General features: G+C 41.0%; 1 protein-coding gene across 1 annotated transcript in view; it reads right to left on the bottom strand.

The window, feature by feature from the left end:
• The window catches only part of TSPEAR (thrombospondin type laminin G domain and EAR repeats), a 59,577-nt gene that overhangs the window by 28,436 nt on the left and 13,976 nt on the right, over positions 1 to 17,165 (bottom strand). The window contains exons 2-5 of the mRNA XM_089509401.1: positions 12,510 to 12,730; positions 10,962 to 11,200; positions 9,393 to 9,483; positions 1,012 to 1,168 (exon numbers count right to left, since the gene is read on the bottom strand). Coding sequence (XP_089365527.1) covers positions 1,012 to 1,168; positions 9,393 to 9,483; positions 10,962 to 11,200; positions 12,510 to 12,730 — 708 coding nt within the window. The remainder of the gene's footprint in view (positions 1 to 1,011; positions 1,169 to 9,392; positions 9,484 to 10,961; positions 11,201 to 12,509; positions 12,731 to 17,165) is intronic.

Here is a 17,165-nt window from a genome sequence, read left to right on the forward strand (position 1 = left end):
TAAGCACTCCACCACAGTGTTAAATGGAACAGGGTGTGTGTGTTAAAGATAAATGAAGAGGAAAGGGGAGAAATTAGTTTCATTTATTACAAAACAAAATGTAACAATGACAAGTGACATCACAGCAGTTGTTATGTCCAGAAAGGGCTATGGGTGAGGGGAGTGGCAGTGGACTGCCCTTCCCTCCTTCCCGCTTCCTCACTTGCCTGTTCCCCGGCCAGCCAGATGTTGTCTGGACATACTCACTATTGGGGGGGGAGCAGTGGTGTGGCCTCCGGACAGCCTCTTCAGGCTCTGGCACCACTGCTCAGTGGGTGAGAAAGGGAGGCAATGTTCTTTCATGCTCGCCCAGCAGCCATGCCAATCTGAGTGTACAACCCACCTGGAATGTCACTTGGCGTGGTTTGCACCTCTCGCACCTGCTAGTGATGCCCCTGACAATGAGCGCACGTTTTAGTTTTGAATGTGAAATGTACAAAAATGTGCAAGGATAAGAAAAATCTCCACATTCAGCAAAATAAATAAATAAATAGTTGCAATAAATGACAGCAAGACAAGAAAAATCTAATTACACCAAACTAAATTGCCATGTCCTGACACAGCTGGCCAATCTGGATGAACCATGTTTTTTTTACTGGAATAAAGTCTTTTAACACCTTGAAAGTTTTATTATTAGGTGTAAGTTTTTGTGGACTGCAGCCAACCACTTCATCCCAGGCATTATAAAATGGGCTGCCAGCCAAGGAAAACAAAAACGGGGAAAAAACCAAAAAAACCAAAAGCTATTGGTCTTTAAAGGGGTGGACACTGTGCATGCACATACACACTATATTGATGAACACCAGCTCCCAGAATTCCTCATCATTGGCTATGCTGGCTAAGGCCGCTGAGAATTGCAGTTCAATGAGGATTACATAATTCCCAACCCTACTTCAAAGTGCCACAAGATTCTTGGCTGGTTTTGCTGTGATGGGCTACCCTCCCCTCCCTACAAGGTTGCATTTTACTGACCGTAAGGGTATTTCAGCAGTTCATTGCCCACTGGTTTCACAGGGAGTTCCTGCAGAATTTGGGGGATGGAGAGCACTGCTAGATTAAAGTTCTTGCCAGTGCACATCCGTGAGGTAGCATCAGATCCTGGCAACAGGACTAGCTGTCTTAACAAGCCCTGAAAAGAGAGAAGAAAGACTAGGGCATTAAGTCCATTAGAGTTATTGGGGAACAATGGTTGGTGAGTTTGTGGGTTTCATTTCTTAAGAAAGAAAAATTTTGGGCCTTAAAATTTGTCTGAAAATTACAGCCTCTGATCTTGAAGCCTACCCCTGCCCCATATATGTGAGGAACTAATTGTAGCTCATCCATAATGGGTGGGGGGAGACTACTCTTCACATGGTTAGAGGACCCCATTTCTGTTTGATTCATGTGTTTGAGATCTGAGGTTTGCCACTGAAAACAGATTCTAGATATGAGCTGAAGGCTGAAACACTGTTGAACTTGAGTCCTAGATCTGCCTTTCCCTTTATGCCCTTTATGTAAGTCTTTATGTAAGAATATAAAGTACAAGTTATGCCTATAAATATAAAAGGCTGAAAACGATAGATCCCAAATGACATACAAGTAAAAGAAAATGTCCAACAATCAAAGTACATAAATGTATGCACTTCCAGAGGACATATAATAATGATGAAAGTACACAACCAATAAAACCAAATAAAACCAAACACGTTTCGACTCACGTCTTCCTCAGTGGAAAAATTAGACTGTTGTATCCTGGAGATCTATAACCCAGTGGAGCATCCAGGATCTAGATTTGATTGCCTAATTTACTTCCTATTTATACTGGATGGCTGCATGTTAATAGACAAAGCATTATACTGCTACAACAGCCTATTTTTTCCACTGAGGAAGACATGAGTGAGTCAAAACGTGTTTGCTTTTATTTGGTTTTATTGGTTGTGTACTTTCATCTTTATTATATGTCCTCTGGAAGTGCATACATGCACTTTGATTGTTGGAAATTTTTTGTTGGACATCTTCAAATAGTTAAAAGGCACCTCTTTATTTATTTTAATTTTTTATTTATTTATTTGATTTTTATTTCTTTTCTCTCAAATGGTACTCATGCTCCACATGGGAGCTATTTGGTGCATGACAGGTGATGGAGCAAAAAAGTAGGAGTGGGGAATATTTGGCCATCTAAATGTTGGTGGATTGGAACTCATATTTACCCTAGCTAATAGCACCAAAGTTAAGAGATGATGGGAGTTATAGTTAATATCAGGAGAGGCACATCTTCCTCATCTCTGCTCTAGATGGTAGGATATAAACTGGGTTCAAATCACAACAAAAAGGATGTCAGCTAGATATTAGGAACTACACTTAGGTGATATCAACTGGTTGACACTAAAGAAGTTAGTGGATTTTTAGCAGGGGCTGGATGGCTACCTATCAGGGATATTGTTATAGTGGATTTCTACACAGGTCCATTACGACTGTGTAATTCTATTACTTTTAAGAAAACAACTATTAAACCAAAGTATATCATAGAACAGAGGCTGGCAAGGCTGTGCCTCCACTAGTTTTGGGCCAACAGTTCTCCTAGCCCATGCCAGAAAGTGAGAGAGATGGAAATTGTAATCTAAAAAATAAATAGAGGCCACAGGTGCCCACTTATGGCATATATATAGGATTAGGCTCTAGACCAGACATAGGCTATCTGTAGCCCTCCAGATATCTTTGGATTAAAAATCCCATAATTCTTCAGAGCTGGCTGTGCAGTATTGGCTAAGGCTGAGGGACCTTGCAGTCCAATAAACCTGAAGTGGCACGTGTTTTCCTGAGCAAGCTGCCCAGAAGTACAGGTGAATGGGAGGACTGATCACATGGAGTCTAAAATACAACTGGGAGGAAGAACTGCCTCCTGAGATTCCAAAACAGTGTTTCTGTGTGTTTCCTGTCGAGCAACCTATAATTTTCTATAATGGTTGCTTCCCCCATGACTTTAGTTCACTTGGGAAAACATCACAGAACATCTGGGTAAGTAATCTGATTTTGTTCTGTACCAGAGTCTACCTCTGAGCTAGTCTTATCTTGGCAGATTGGATGTAATTTTTCACACAGTGTACATCTTCCCAGAGACAGTTCTAGCTCCCCCTCCCCGCCCATATACTTCTTCCAGCTACCCTTCTGAGCACAAACCCCCAACACACCGTGAAAATATTTTAGCTTTTCATTAAGTTTGCAATGTCTGCTGCAGGCTCTTCTGTCATAATCTGAATTTGATAAATCATTTGTAAGTGCAAGATGAAAATCAGTTTAAACAGTTTTAGCTAATGCCTTTTTCTTTTCCTTTAAAAAAAACACCTTTTCTTGCCAAAGTTCTGTCTGACAAATATACTAAACATCTCCATAAAACAGTATTAAAATGTTTTAAAATAGATCTACCAGGTTAGGACTATCTCAAGCCTTTAAATTTCAGAGCCCAAACCAGAGAGCTAGATGCAGATCCTGCTGATATGGCAATGTTATGTAGCATCAATCATAATTGCTCACAACATGTCATGCAAATAAAAAACATAACATTTAATAAGTGAGAAAATATTTTTCTGGTTAGAAATTAAGCTTTTCTAGTTGTGCACTAAATATAAAAACAAACTTTTACCAATTCTGTTTTTATACCTTTGCAAACACTGCCTTTGCTTGCAACTGGGTATTGTATTCCAGTCAAAGACAGTTTCCCAAGATCTGCTTTGAACTGAAAAAATGCACTTTTCCAACCTCTGTTCTTAGCACAACACATGGCCAATCCAACTAAAGAAGTCTGGCAAGTTCTGCTTTTTCTTTTCTTTCCCCCCTTTTTCTGTAGAAAAAAACAAACTTTACCCTGATTTCTTTTTTCCAAGCATTGTTTTTAACCTATTGAAGTTGACAGTTTTCCAAGCCAAAAAGAATGTGCAATGGCCCTCAATGGCCAACATCTCTCTCTGGTGTTTATCACACGGAGGTTTTTGCAGCTTTTTGCAGCTCAGATTGCACGTGATAATATGATGTGTTATCACACACGATTCCTTTCTATGGGGGCTCCTTCCGTGGGGCTTCCGCAGTGGTTCCAAAGTGACCCCTCATTTTGGTGAAATCGGTAACAAGCGAATTCACAGAAATCGCTTCCAAGCTCACTTCGATTTCACTCCGAATTGGTCTGGTGTGGAATGCAACTTTGCTTCTGCTTTGGTACACCACCGCAAACCCCCCGGATTGCAAATTTCCTGTGATGCAGCACTGCAATTTCCCCCCATTTCCTTTCAGTGGTCCTTTCACTTTCAGGGCAACTTTCAGGGAAACTCATTTTTTTGGAATATATATATATGTGTGTGTGTATGTGCGTGAATGTGAATATACAGATCTGTCTGTCTGTCTGTCTGTCTATCTATCTATCTATCTATCTGTGTGTGTGTGTGTTGAAATTGATGAAATGGAAGGGAAAATAAAAAAGGGGGATGAAGAAGACACAGAAATATTGCGAAACAGGGAACAAGAACTTGCGCTCCTTTTCACCCTGGAAACATACAAGGTAACGATGTGTTCAAACCACCACTGAGCATGTGCAAGGGTGCAGATTCGAACCGTTGAATCCCACCAGTGTTGTAATACAATGTGCACTCACTCTGCTTTGCTGGAATCTGCATCACGTGACTTGCCTTGGATTCGATTCCTCCTCGATTCGGAAGGGCAACAGAAGGGCAACCAGGTGTGATAAAACATTCACATTATAATGTGAATTCACATAGCTGGACCAGGAGTCACCCTGAATCTGAGCTGCAAAAACCTCAGTGTGATAAACACCTCTCTCTCTCTCTCAATCATCATTCTTCGCCTCTAAAATCATAATCATCATGCTACTATTGGTCACCAAATATCTGGAGGAAGGGGAAATGCTGCTGCTGTTGTTGACAATGACAACAAAGAACAGGCTAGGAATCACATCTGTGTATGTCTATTTAGAAGCAAGCCCTATTGAGTTTAATCTGTCATACAACCTTAAAATGCTGAGAATCTAACATACTCCAGTCATATGTGAGAGTAAGAACTGGAGAGACAGGAAAGGAGGAAAGGAGAATAAACATAATGAGTGAACTTAGGAGAAACTGGGGTAAAAATGAAAGAGGATAGGAAACAGAATGATGGACAAGGAGGGAGAAGATAAATGCAGTCAAAATTGGGGAGTGGGGAGAAAGAGAAAGAGAGTAAGGAGTAGAAAAGAGTAAGGAACTAGGGAAGGACAACAAAGATAAATGCACTTGGGAGATATGAAGAGGGAAGAAGGGCAGAGGAGGGTAGAAGGTTTTAGCCAGGGTTTTGGGGGCTTGGAGAAGGATAAAAATGACAAAAGAGAAAGACTGAAGAATGAGAGAAAGGGGTATAGATAGGAGTTTATTGGCTCACAACTCCCACTCTCCCTAGTCAGCAATGACACATGGAGATTCATGGAGTAGCAGCCCAAAAAACTAACTTCTTCAAGATCTTTGGGAGATCTAGGTATTTAAAGGATGGGCTTCTCCTACATGAGACTATTTAGTTAGTACAGTACAATCATGACCAGACTCAATACAGTATAGCCTCTCCAGTGAAACTCAGCTACTGCTGAAATTGATGTCCCTCCAGCATCAGGCAAAAGGCCAATTTTAAAATTAGGTTTCCCAGCATGCAAGCTGGGTTTGATCTAGTGGTGTTTGTTGGTAGCTGCTTATTTTCTCTTCTCTTGCCATGGTTCTTATCAGTCTTTATCTTGCCCTCAACCTGAGGAAATGGAATATTTGGACCATCTAAACTTCTAAAGGCTGAGCTATCTTAAACCAAATGCTTCTTAACTCTCTTCAGCTTGCTTTCCTAAGTCACTTAAAAGGAAGAGAGAATTTTATCTCTTACCCAATCTTGTCTCTCATTCTCAACCACACACAACATTGTGTAGCTGCTACAAAGTCTGCTGACCCATCTAAGAAAACAACTAAAAGTTACCACCAGTAATCAAGAAATAAACAGAAGCTGTTATCTGGAAATTCCAAAGGAAAGAAAATCAAAGAATTCCTACTGGATTAATACCAAGACTTCTACTGGTGTAAGTAATTCCCTTAAGATCTATTCAGAAAAGCACAGCACTGTTAGTCTGATACTGTCCAGAGCTTTACACACTCCTGAGAGCCTTATAAGACCTGAAGAGAACAAGAGAGTTGCATATCACTGTAGTATTATTTCTTATGGAAATTGCCATCACATTGCCCAAGTACAGCACCAATGAGTGTGCATAGGAAAACTGTTTAGTTAAACAGAGGTAGGTTATTTTTTGTGGGTTTTTCAGGCTATATGGCCATGTTCTTGGAGAGTTTATCTACGTGTCAGAGGTAGGTTGGCAAAGAAAGTAAAAAAGTGGGACAATTCTTTCTGAGTAGTACAACAATGGTCATGAACAAAATCACGGCCCTTCAGACTTGGATTAATTCACTTTTAACAGAACATGCAGACTACATTTTCTAGATCAGTGGTGGAAGTTGTGTGGCCCTATAGATGTTAATTTGCAACTCCCATAATTCCTAGTTAGTGTACCAATAGTAAGGATACTTAGAGCTGTAGTTTAACAGCATTTATAAGGCCACCTAGTTCTCACCTAGTTGCAGAATGTAAAACTGGAAAAAATTTAGGATGGATAAGCAGAGTCAGCCATGGTTAGTACATCAAGGAGAGACAGCCAACAAATACTAGGTGCTGTAGGGTATACATCAGAGGAAGAAGCAGGCAACCCACCTCTAATTATTCCTTGCTTTAAAAATCCCTATGAAATTAATGGGGTCCTCATAAGTCAACAGCCAACTGGAAGGCACATATACACAAGTAAATAAGGGTACCTTCAGACAGCCAACAATCCTGATAAAATCAGTCTATTCTATTCTATTCCTCTGTTGCATGCCTCATAGCAATTCTTCCTGTCCCCACTTCTAATTATGGCGTAATATATCAGTTAGTGTTGTCCTGCAAGCTATGTGGTTAAGTGCAGAGTAGGCAGGGTTTCCTTCCTTGCCCATCCATTTCCATGCAACATGTTATCAGACCTTGAGATAATGCAGGGGAAAGGAGGCAAAGGAGAAAATGTCTGCCTATATTGAAATCTGCCAGAATGGGAGGGAGCACCACCTACTCTGAGTTTCAAAAATCATGTCTAATCTCAGGACATCACCAGAAATAGACCAAGGCAGGAGTTGTATATTCAACACATACACACACACTGAACAACATGAACAACTCCCACTAAATCCCAAGGCTTTTTGCCTTGGATGAGCATTGAGTTGGTTATACTGTAATATTTCAGAGAAAGCTAGATGTTTATAATAAATGGGCCATATCATTCTCCAAGTATTAATCCCTTTGCAAATTCAGTGATCAATACTGAGACTAGAAGACTAGAGCCCTACCTGGGAATCACCAGTATTGCTTGGAGGTACTCCAATCTAAGACTGAACCTGCTCACTTTCCGAAACCAAAATGAGATTGGGTGTATTCTGGGTGATAAGTGCCAAGAGCCTTATCAATCTAGAGAAGAATAGAGTTCTGCCAGGTGTGGTTTGCTACACCCCTAGGGTTGCCATAAGTCAGGACCTCCAAACCGGGACAAATGTAGGGCAAATGTAGGACAACCTTTTCAAATGTAGGGCACATTTTATAAAAATGGAGGACATGCGGAAAAAATTGATGCTTTTTAAAAATGTTAATATAAATGCATGTTTCTTAGGCATGATCAAAATGGAGGACATTTGGGCATTATTCCTAGTCAGATGGCAGAAATGGACTTCCTTTTCTGCCCAAACCACCCCCCTCCATTCCAAAACACACACAACAGCACATTTGGGCACTTCCCGTGGCTTTACTTAACATGGCCTCTTGCATAGTTCAGAGGCTTATTCCATAATCAAACCCCTTGAGTTTAACACTTAGCATGGTTTAACATGGCTATGCATATTGAACATGTCAAGGTGGTTTCACAAGAAGTGGATTTGCCGTTTCAGGTTTCTTGCACCAACTCTACTTCTCAGAAGTGTGTACTTAGTCAAGGGACTTTGATTTTTTTTCACTGCACATGAGTTTGTAAAAATCAGAGCAGCTAACATTGGCCATGCCTGAGAGGCTTGCTGATATCAATATCACCATCACCATGATCACCATCATTGCCACAACAAGGGAGACTTGTTAGCATTAAAAGCACAAAAAATACACCAAAACCACACTTTGGAAGGTGACACTCTCTCAACTTCAGAAGCTGACTCAAATCACATCATCACCACACTATCCTTGTCGAAGCAAGGGACAATTGTTAGCATTAAAAGCATCAAAAATACACAGAAAAGGCACTTTAAAATGCACTTTAAAAATACAGTTTAAAAAATACAGCTTAAAATGCACTTTAAAAATACAGTTAAAAAAACACATACAGTACTTCCTCCTTCTCTTCCTCTTCATCCTCCTCCTCCTCCTCCCTGGCACCAAAAAAGGGCAAAGGAAATGGCCCTTTCCTTTCCCCTCTGGCTGCAGCCCAGCCCAACAGAGGAGGAACTCCTCCTCCTGAGTCTGGCTGGCCAATGGGGGCAGACTGGGGCTGGAACAGCCCCGCCCCCTGCCAGCCCTCACAGGCTGAGGCCTGGAGAACCCAGCCTGAGGAGGAGGAAGTCCTCCTCATTAGCCCTGCGCGCAGCTCTGCAAGGGCCAGCAAAGGCAACCTCATCCACCCGGGACAAGGAGGAAACCGTGCAGGGACGCCCCCTAGTGGTCAAAACCCAGGATTGTCCCGCCCCCAGCCGGCTTATGGCAACCCTATACACCCCCCCTCTCCTCATATGTACAAACTACATCTCTGCCCATTCCTACAGTTATGCAGTGGCTACGGGAGTAGAGAGGAGCCATTCAGCACAAAGATTACATCTTGGATGATCTCTGGGAAGTCCATGAGGATATCTTCTTCTTCTTCTTCTTCTTCTTCTGGCATCTACCTCCCTGTCTGGCCCCAACCCTCCTTCAACCTTTAAACAGCCAAAGGGAAGTCAGCTGCAGAATAGGCAGCACAGGCAGAGGGTTGTGGTGGATGGATACCTCCAGCCACAATAACCATAAAATGACATATTCAGGTATAATGTGACATTAAGCTTTCCTATATCACTCACAGGATTCTGGCCACGATGTTTTTTTCTTTTGTTTTGGAGGAAGCCATGACAGTAAAATAGTACAAAACTAATCAAACAGATCAAACACACACATCCTACACACAAGTCAACATAGAGATAGACCTCTGTTTCTGCAAAATGGCTAGAATACTCTTTTCAACACAATGATGTATCAGAAGTGATACTCACAGTAAAGAAGCCTTTTCTTCTCCTTCTGCTTCCTACATAAAAGCGAGATCCTGTCACAATCAAGGATGGAGAGAAAGGAGTATCTGAAATCCTAAAGTGGATAAAAATGAAGGCATATGTAAATCTAGACTGTTAAGATCATCTTTATCATTGCATGTAGCAGAAGCAAGACTACTGAGCTGTGATGAAACAACTCTATGGACAGCAGAGTTGGCCTTCAGAGGCCTACAAAATGGTCAATACTTTGCTGGTTATTTTTGTGGTGTTTTTTTAGTTCTAATTTTTAAAAAATGCCAGAAATTTTCCTCACCCATTGTTATACAGTAATTTTGCTCCCAAATCTGGATACTGATATTGACAGTAACACCTTGGGCCCTTTTGCATCACACAATTATACTTTAACTGTCATGGCTACATCCTATGAAATCCTGGGTTTCTGTAGTTTTTTGAGGCAGTAGACCTCTTTGATTGAGAATTCTAAGTACCATTCTCTAAACTGCAAGTCTGAGGATTCCATAAGATGGAGCCATGGTAGTTGAAGTGGAATCATAGCGATATAATTGTGCAGTGTAAAAGGGCCTTTCTTCTCAGAGCAGCCTCATGAATCATAGAATCATAGAATCCAACACTTATGTCTGTTTGTGTGGACTCTGCCTTACCTAACAAAAATTGTTCCTTTGCTGTTTACACAACATGGATAGGCCAACCCTTCTCTTGGCCTACTCTGACAGAAATATGGCTCCTAAGGTATTGCATCTTGACCTCAATCTATACTTTCTAGTCAGTCTAGGAGCTTGACTAGATTATGAAACAAGCACCATCATATTTGGCTATGCAGCAAACCGGTTGCTACATTATATATATTAATTCATTCAAATAATTATATTCTATCCTTTATCTCATGATTTCAGGGGAGTGTAAAAAATAATTTCAACAGGTCAGCTCACTTTAAAACAGTAAGACTAATTTAAACAGACAAAAATAGATTAAACCATTTGTCAAGTTCAAACAAGACACTTTAAGAAAGTAAACACAGTTTGAAACCATACACACGTGCAGTTATGGGTGAACTCAAATAGGTCTCAAAGGCTTTTGTCAAACATCTAGTTTTTACTTGGTGCCAAAATGACATCAGTGTTGGCACCAATTGGATCTCTGGGGCATTCTACCTGGGATGCCACAGCAGAAAGGACCTTTTCCCACATCCTCCCAAAGCATGTTGCTTTCACTGGTGGGACAGAGAAGAGGCCCCTCCAACGGACCTCAGTCGTTACTACAGTGGACCCTTGTTATATGCTGGTGTTTGGTTCCAAGATCCCCCGTGTATAACAAAATCCGTGTATGCTCAAGTCCCATTAAATATAATGGCAGAGCAAAACGGTGTCCCTTATAAAAAATGGAAAATCTAGGTTTGATATTTTCTGAAGGGAGCCTGGACTATTTAGAGTTCTCAGGTATTGACCCAAAAATTCAGTGTTCACACTTTTGGGGAAGTGCCTGTTCCCATGCAGTCCCATCCCAGGGATGGTGGTGGTTAAATTACCCATGAACTCTATGTGCTTGACATACACATCTGTGGGGATGCTGCAGTCCACAGTGAGAGAGAAGGAGTTTTTTGATACTGCCAGCACCATTGTGTGCCACTGATTGTCTGCCAAAAATATATCTTGGAAGGTGACTCGAGTCTGCCATCCATTGGAGAGCTCTCTGCTCCAGAAGAGGAAATGGAGTTTATTCCTTGAATATCGGAGTCCAAGCAGCAGGGTGTCACTGTTTTCCTCCAATACTGTCAAGATGTATTCATTTTTCTGAAAACAAAGTTAAGTGTTAGCCTTTATGCTACAATTATTGTTTTCCTATCTCAACTCACAAAGCGTATTTTTTAATGGTTTGCTAGAATCATTTTTAAAACACTTAAATACCAAGATTTAGATGACCAGTAAATCTGATGGAAGTAATGTGCGACCAGTAACTCTACTGTTTATAATGCATGCTCTTTAGGTAAAAAAGTTATAACAATATCACTTTGCAAAGGAATGCAGCAACAGCTGGTAAGGTTGTTATTCTTTGTGTGTAATCAAAGCACTTATTATTTCAAAATCAGTATCAGGGAGTCATTAGTTAAGCAATAAAAGACTAGTTGTTTTCAAAAATCAAGAACTAATGCTAACATGTATGTACATATGAGTAAAGCTGGATTAGATTTGGAGGAAGATGGTGTGAAAATTGGAGGAGGGAACATCGACAATTTAAAATATGCAGATGACATCATACTACTAGTAGAAAATAGCAAAGGCCTGAAACGACTATTGAGAAAAGTCAAAGAAGAAAATGCAAAAGCAGTTGAACATTAAAAAAAAAGTAAACATGACAGATTATTTTCATAATTTAAAGTAGCCAATGAAGACACTGAGATAGTCAAAGATTTCTTATGCCTTGGCTCAGTCATTAATCAAAATGCAGACCGTAGCCAAGACATCAGAAGACTAGGACTTGGAAGGGCAACTATATAGGAACTAGACTAGATTCTTGACTGTAAAGGTATATAATTGAATATCAAATTCTGGATTGTCCATGTCATCATATTTCCTATTTCCATGTATGGTTGTGAAAGCTGGACAGTGAAGAAAGCTGACAGGAATAAAATAAACGCATTTGAAATGTAGTGCTGGAGTAGACTTCTGTAATTCCCATGGATTGCCAAAAGTAAATGGGCTCCAGAGCAAACCAAGCCTAAACTCTGCCTAGAAGCCAACATGACGAAGCTGAGACAGACATACTTATCATGAGAAGACAAGACTCATTACAAAAGATCATAATGCTTGGCAAAGTAGAAGGCAGTAAGAAAAGCAGAAGATCATATTACAGAAGAATAGACACAGTCAAGGAAGCCACAGCCCTGAGTTTGCCTGACTTGAGGAACTGATAAGAAGATGACATGGAGGTCTCTCATTCATAGGGTTGCCATAAGCTGAAGTTGACTTGACAGCAATTAATAACAACAAATTCTAATGCATGTGTTTCCTTTAATAATGTTCCAGGCTCTGCTTTATGTACATACGTTAGTTAGTTAGATCCTGTGATTCTGCTCTTTTGTAAAATCCACTACAGGCTTACCTTGGATTGCATGTGGAAGGTTCTGAGAGTGAACACAAGGGAGAACTCCTCAGGAAAGAGGTCACAGTAAATAAAAATCCGTGATGCTGGAAAACTGAGGAAGCGAGGGCATATTGCAGGGAACTGGAAACCACGTGCTCCTTGGATTTGGATCATCCGTATCCCACTCTTCACCCCATTTACAGGAACTACTTCAGAAAGAATATCTAAAGGGCGCAAATCTACAACAGAGAGAAAGCACAAACTGAGGGAACACAAGCAAAGTGTACCATGGAAGCTTCTTATAGAAAGCAGTAACAGGCCCTGTACCTATTTCAGACCAATCAAAATAATAAGAAGAACCGCTTTGCTGGCAGCACACAGCAGATTTCAAAATCCCTTAGTTGTCTTATCAAACAATGGTGCAGCATTTCACAATTCAGGTTCAAGTAAGCAAAATTTATTAATGTGGAAGAATACACAAACTAGAAGTGAAACAGTTTGCTTTTGCCCCAGCCTACTGGGAATGGCAGGATTCCATCTTCTCCCTCTCCTGCTGAGTTAATTAAGTACAAACATCTTTTGTACTTTCAACTCAGTATGCAAAGGGATCTTTGAAGTTAACTGAGCAAAATAAATTGTGGCATAAGCTTTCATAAATTTGGTCTATTATCTCAGATGCATGGAGTGAACTGGTGTCCAGGAAGGACCTTTATAATCAGATTGTATGAATACCCATAGAAATGCAAAACTTGAGGGTATGGTGAAGAGATGACAAGTTCAGTTTTAGTTATGATCATTGAGGGACAAAGGCAGGAGGAAAGATGTTGCCTAAGGCCAGGGTGGAGGAATGACCATATGAATGGTGGAGGGAGTTTTGGAATGTGGGGTGTGTGCAAAACAGGAACCAGAGAGGTGATAAACTGGCCAAAAGTATCTTCATGAAGCTGCACTATTAACCAGTGATGTAATATGTGTAGTGTGCCAGGAAGCCATTGCCTCTGTTCAACCCACTGTTGATGGATTGGGGTTTGGGCATATTCCACTTCAGTTGTTTCTTTCCAATCTTCCTCTGTAGTTCTTTTTTGTTAAAAGGACTGCTGTCCCGATGTCAGAGTTAGAATGCCTAGATGTCCTACAGCAGGTTCTTGTGTGTTCTCACTCCTAATATCAGATATATGGACATAAATCATGGACTTTTTTCTTCTTTATTTAACTTTTATATGCCACATTTTCCCCAGTATGGGACCCAACACAGCCTACAAAAGGTTAAAACAACGTTAACTAAAAACTTGATCATAAAAACATAAAACAGAATTGAACAAATCATCACATTGAAACACCATTAAATTCAGAGAAATCTAAAATCATTTAAAAAATAATAAAGTTTAAAACACAAACACTTGATTAAAAGGCTCCCTGAAACCAAGTGAATAAAAACAATTTGTCTAGAAAGATCTTTGTCTGCCAGTGAAAGGAGAGCAGAGAGAGGATCCAGCCTAGTCTACAGTGGCTACTGAGAAGGGTCTCCCCTGTGCCCTCACTAGCCAGGCCTGTCATGGCAGTGGATGGATCCTGTCCTGAGAATCTTAAGACTCCAACAGATTTTCATAAGAATCTTTTGTAACTTAATGGAAGCTCCATCATTTTATATTGTCCCTTGCTTTGCAACATTTACCTTAGCAGCTCTGCTGTCACCCCTCCCTAAAATAGGACACAGTGTACTTGAGCAATAAATGCTAGATGTTTTTCTAACAATATTAATACATAATAATATATTATAACTCTTCTGATTTTAATGTTCATGTTAATGACGTATGGGAGTGAGGGTGAGACAATGAGTAACATTCACTCATTAGTTTTTTGTGGGTTTTTTTGGGCTATGTGGCCATGTTCTAGAAGAGTTTCTTCCTGATGTTTCGCCAGCATCTGTGGCTGGCAACTATGGATGCTGGCCATGAAAGCCTTCGACTTCACATTCACTCATTATTTCACAATTGTTATTTTTAGGGTCATTGGAAGAGGGGTTGTCCACTTTTCCAAATTTGAAAAAGATAGGAAGAAAAATAAATTAAAAAAAACACACATTAGTTAGGCATTGCTGATACATTGAGGCCATGCTATTGAGGACACAGCTGCACTGGGCAGGACACGTTTCTAGGATGAAGGACCATCGCCTCCCAAAAATAGTATTCTATGGTGAACTCACCATGGGTCAGCGTAAGAGGGGCGCTCCAAAGAAGAGATACAAGGACTCCCTGAAACAACATCTCAGGCTCGGCCAAATAGATCACCAACAATGGTCTGCCCTGGCCTTGCATCGGGAGGCATGGAGATGCACTATCCATGATGCTGCAGCGTTTTTTGAAACCTCATGCCGAATGAGTCTCAAAGAGAAACGACAACGCAGAAAGAATCACAACCCGGAAACATCACCCAAGGAGACTTTCTGCTATGCTTTCTGCAACCGGTCTTGTTTATCTCAGATTGGCCTTTTTAGTCATAAATGCGCTTGTAGAAAGCACGGGATGTGTCCTTCCTGAACCTTCGTTCGCAAAGCAAAGCCAGAGAGAGAGCATAAAGTCTAGTGCTAATGTCTCATAAAACCATTAGGGTAAAAATTAAAGCTAATACATTAGCCATTTTGCATAACATTCCAAATTCTTTCCCCAACATCCCAGAAGCATCATTTTTGATTTCAGTACCAAAAGGATAATTTCAATTTTGGGAGTCTTGAAATGGTCCATCAAGAGTTGGTACCTGGAGAGGCAACTTAGAAGATGCATAAGTCACCTGGTCATAGCCATCATCTCTCTAGTGAGATGTATTTTATTTCTATATTGCTGAAGTTGAACTATGTGTACTAGCAAACAGCAATTTCATGCAAATCACTGTCCTCCTTTGTCCTCTTCTTGGCTGATGCTGAAGTGGCAATGCTGTGAACGCCTGTTACTGGTGGGTATACATAAAACATATATATACGCATATACTTTACGTACTCATTTTTGACAAAGTGAAAGTTGATCTACAACAGATGTTTCACATTTAAAGATAATCCATTGGACTTCCGTAGAAACAGGTTTTGCCACACCCAGACATTTTGCAGCCTGAGGTGATGGAGCACAGCTTTGGCTCTGCTTCTAGCCTCTTAAGATGCATGTGTCATTTAAACAGCATACCTCCAAAGTGACCTGAAGCAGCTTTATTTTGGCCTGTCTGTTTAGTCCCAAAGGCCCATTCCGCATGGGCATAAAGTACGTCCCCAGGAGGTACTAGGGTTAGGAAAGTGCGTGGTTTACGCACGCCCCTAACCCTAGTACGTTCTGGGGACATACAAGATGGCGGCGCCTGTTCTACATGGGTGCCGCCATCTTGAAATAGCCGATGTTTAGCGTCCGCACATCACACGGAGCTAATGACGTCATGAGTGTGCCATTGGCGCCTTACGGCGTCATTAGCGCGCCACAACAAGAAGCGCCATTTTGGCACCTCTTTTTTGTGGTGCCGGGGAGCCTCGCGGTTTGGCTGCTGGGGCTCCTCGGTGCTGCTAATGATGCCGGCAGCAGACTGCCGTTTTCAGGTGGTCTGTAATGCACCAAAGTTAACATTACTGTATGCATTTAGACTGAAAGCTCTAGGGATTTGGCCATTAGCCTAACTGACTTTGTTACGCACAAATATAGTCATGCCTACATGTGTGTGTGTGTGTGCGCGCACCTTAAAGTCGCCTGTCTTACTCTCCCGCAAAGACAGGTAGCTTCCAAGGAATTCACATTCTTCATAGAAGAAAGCAAGACATGTGTGGCCTTAGGGAAATCACATGGAATTTTTAAAAAGTAGAAGGGGTAAGCTGGTTGAACAGAAAACATCTGCCAAGCACAGAGTTCAGCCCTGCTATGCCAGCTAAGCTAAGCCTGCAGTGTCCCATGGAAACACCAGCAACACAAAATCAATCCATTTAACAAGGGGAAATACCCATGTTTTTATGTTGTCACACATATTGTACTGTGGAGTACCTAGGAAAAGATTAGGCCTAACCACCCTAAAGGCACCAGATATCATGTGGTCTTGGAAGCTAAGCACGGTCAGCACCAGTTACTACTTGGATGGGAAACCGGGAATGAAAACCAGCTGCTGTAGGCTATATTTCAGAAAAAGGAACTGGCAAAACCACTTTGCCTAAGAAAACCCTATGAAATTCATGGGGTTGCCATAAGTCAACAGGCAACATGACTGCACACACACACACACACACACACACACACACACACAGAGAGAGAGAGAGAGAGAGAGAGAGGAATGAATGAGTCCTATCTGAAGGCTCTGCATGTATATGCACTGCTTCCATAATTGGTTTCCTTTTCTCAAAATCCCAATTTAAATTAACTATTCTTTGCCTAAGGATCAAAAGGAAATAGTGATCTTGAGCCTGTATCTCCTGATAAAGATACTAATTAATATGATGAAAGTCACACCACTTTTCTCATTAGATCACTCATAGCTATACAAGTTGTCTAAAGCTACAATCCTAAGTGTACATATTTGGAAGTAACTTCTACTAATTGCAGTGCAGGCTTAAGAGATAGCTATCTCTTGATTTGGGTGCTGTGGAGAGAACAGGAAGATTAGAACCTTAGCAACAGCCAATGGGAGCAAAGCCAAAAAAGGTGGGGGCTG

The sequence above is a fragment of the Sceloporus occidentalis genome, unplaced genomic scaffold, assembly GCF_023333645.1.
Source record: "Sceloporus occidentalis isolate IW3139 unplaced genomic scaffold, rSceOcc1.0.p SCAF_2, whole genome shotgun sequence".
Lineage (NCBI taxonomy): Eukaryota > Metazoa > Chordata > Lepidosauria > Squamata > Phrynosomatidae > Sceloporus > Sceloporus occidentalis.